This window comes from Oncorhynchus clarkii, chromosome 6 (genome assembly GCF_045791955.1).
Source record: "Oncorhynchus clarkii lewisi isolate Uvic-CL-2024 chromosome 6, UVic_Ocla_1.0, whole genome shotgun sequence".
NCBI lineage: Eukaryota > Metazoa > Chordata > Actinopteri > Salmoniformes > Salmonidae > Oncorhynchus > Oncorhynchus clarkii.
The window spans coordinates 9,767,201-9,770,431 of NC_092152.1; the positions used below are offsets into that span (position 1 = coordinate 9,767,201).

At 41.6% G+C, this 3,231-nt stretch overlaps 1 protein-coding gene across 1 annotated transcript; it reads right to left on the minus strand.

Annotated features, from left to right (window-relative positions):
- Positions 1 to 758: 758 nt before the first annotated feature.
- On the minus strand, positions 759 to 2,131 carry LOC139411900 (glial cell derived neurotrophic factor b). Its single transcript, XM_071158652.1, has 2 exons — positions 1,933 to 2,131; positions 759 to 1,264 (listed from the first exon to the last, which is right to left on the minus strand). The coding sequence occupies exons 1-2, from the start codon at positions 2,129 to 2,131 to the stop codon at positions 759 to 761; spliced, it is 705 nt and encodes a 234-aa protein (XP_071014753.1).
- Between the last annotated feature and the right edge of the window lie 1,100 nt (positions 2,132 to 3,231).

Sequence of the window (3,231 nt, forward strand, 5' to 3'; positions counted from 1 at the left end):
CATCATCAGTTAGTGGTGGGATATAATCGTCCTGATTTTGGTGGGATATAATCATCCTGAGTTTGGTGGGATATAATCATCCTGATTTTGACATCATCAGTTAGTGGTGGGATATAATCATCCTGATTTTGACATCATCAGTTAGTGGTGGGATATAATCATCCTGATTTTGATGTCATCAGTTAGTGGTGGGATATAATCATCCTGATTTTGACGTCATCAGTTAGTGGTGGGATATAATCATCCTGATTTTGACGTCATCAGTTAGTGGTGGGATATAATCATCCTGATTTTGATGTCATCAGTTAGTGGTGGGATATAATCGTCCTGATTTTGACGTCATCAGTTAGTGGTGGGATATAATCATCCTGATTTTGATGTCATCAGTTAGTGGTGGGATATAATCATCCTGATTTTGATGTCATCAGTTAGTGGTGGGATATAATCATCCTGATTTTGATGTCATCAGTTAGTGGTGGGATATAATCATCCTGATTTTGACGTCATCAGTTAGTGGTGGGATATAATCATCCTGATTTTGATGTCATCAGTTAGTGGTGGGATATAATCATCAATGGAGAGGTATGGCATGCCTCTTAAATCATCCTATCAACAACACAAAGCATTGGTAGGCCCTTTCATTTCATGTACCTTTAATGGATCCAGGATGGCCTCTACAATATGTATCTTGGTTTTGATCCAAGCCATGTTCTCTCACTACTATTGACTCTCTTCTTAGTGACACAAGAGGCTAGAGGTCAGACACAGCCACACCTTCGGGCAGAATGCTTCTTCATTGTATGGTACATCAAGTGGTCATCCAGGAAGGACAGGTCATCGTCAAAGGCGACTGGTCGACAGCAAGCGTGAGGTGGCGTTTCCGGCAGGAGCCTCTTGTTTTGGGTGAGGTTGTTGAGGATTTTATCGTAGTTCGTTTCCGAGTTCCTGCAAGGTCCGCTGCAGTACCGGAAGATCATTTCCTCGCTGGTTTGATAACCTAAGCCCAGGTCAGTCACATTCAGGTGGATCTGTTTGAGCAGACAGCCTTGTCCTCTGCCCCCTCTCCCTCTCCCTCGTCCGCTCCCAGACCTCTCCCTCTGGTCCTTTCCTCTGGTTGCTCCCTTCCCTCCTTTCCTTCTCTCTCGTTTCATTCGTATCCTTGAGCCCGTGCCCAGGTGTAGCGAGCTTTTCAGTCTACTGATGGTGACTTTGATGAAATCCACCACATCCTCAAACTGCTCTGGCTGAAGCTCAACCATGTTATCTGTCAGAGAGAGAAATTAGCAAATTAGAGTCTGCGGTATATACTATGCACATCCTGAAAAGACTGGGTACATACCTAATCCGCAGCAGTATAAAACTTCTCACAGAAATTGTATATCATTTATGCACACAAAGTGAGAAGGGGGAATTCCCATAAAACTACGATATTTTGTGTACCAATAGGCTACAAGATATGTTCTTTGAAATTATCCTACAGATGTGGTCAAATATTGTGGCAATGGAGCAGATTGTTCTGTTTTCTCTTTTCAAAACTGTTTGAATGGCTATTTAGAATAATTAGCGAACTGTGCAAGGGCGTCAATATATTTGAGTGCATCTTTACATCTGACGGAGAGTCGTGTGATTTTAGAGTTATTGACTGGTCCTGTCATCTGAATGTTGGTCAGATGATAAGATACGTGCACCTAGCTGATACCTAGCTCTGGTCCAGGGTGTTAGTGCGGGAACTCAGGACATTCAATTGGTATTTGTATTTATGTCATTGGGAATGATCTATTCTAATATTCGTGCTTCTGAAACAAATAACACTATTAAATGTGTTGTGCAAAACCAGTCTGACCAAGAGGCAAGCCTATTGCAGCCAAGTCAGTGATGTGGCCTACTTATGTAGCAAGATTTAATTCCAGAAATGAGAATGTCTGAACTTACATTGTGTTTCTACAGATCGCTCTTCCCTGTAGGCTGTTTCTGGACTTTTGGTTGAAAATATACTGAGCTGCATTGGCGGGAAGTCATGGAGACTCTCTGAAGCGCGTGTTCTTTTTGTGGACGGTCGGTTCCGGAGAGGGCTCGTGTGTACGCTGCTCAGCAGCACGAAACAGGTGGTAAATGTGTCCCATAACTTCATTGTAGAACTTAGTCCAGTTGCGGAACCTGCCCTGGGTCAAAGAAATTCCCGTTGGAACATAAATACCGAGTAAACATTTCCCTTGGCGATAAGCCTATGGGTGGGTGATGGTTATCCTCAATTTATATCAGGTCCATGCCAACTTTTTTTAAGATGCTGAATACAAATTAATATGTTTTAGAGTTCAATATCTAAAACCCATTGAAAGATTTAACAATTAGGATAATATAGAATTTCAATCCAATTTGACGATGACAACCTGTCCATGCGCTGCGAAGCGACCGTTTTTTTCCTCAATTCCAGATGTCAGTCACTCACCTACTCTACACTTCTACAAAGTGTCCAATAATAACTGCTTGGCATAAACTGGTAGCCTATGCGATGTCCAATGTGAATTATGTCCAAAGAAAAAGAAAATGCTTCATCTACACCATAGTTGTTGTTTAGTACAATTCCATTTCGTTTAAGTCTTTCTCAGGGTAGGTAAACCAGTTAGTGTGAAGTAAACTAGCTTCGAGATTAGTGTTGGTGGTCCTCATTGTTCAGAAATCCGCGCAGCTCCTACTGGTCTTGGTGTCGAGGGAGTCAGCGGGTGGAGCAGATTTATACAGTGGGGTTGGGGAGTGCTGACGTCTCGCAATCCGCCCTCTCTAGTGTGCTGCTCTCGGTCACTATCCTACATGAGAAATGACCCAACATACTTTATTGAAGTAGATTGCAGTGGTTGTCTTCAAGAGAAATACTGAAAACCGTAGGCAACTGTATTTATGAATCCACTCTCAAATGTTGTTAATATGATGTGGTTGCGCACATCGGATTAAAGAAGAGACTCATAACTCCAGTTAGTTTAAAGATGCATATTACACATTTCCTGGAGATACTATGATTTTGCACTATAGGCCTATTTTACAGTTGTTTTGAGGTCATGAGCATTTAGGATATCTTTAATTTCCATGTGATTACTGTGCATAGTGTTGCTGCCTTGCTATGTTGTTGTCTTAGGTCTCTCTTTATGTAGTGTTGAGGTGTCTCTCTTGTTGTGATGTGTTTTGTCCAATATTATTATTATTATTTTTAAAAATCTTTTAATCACAGCCTCT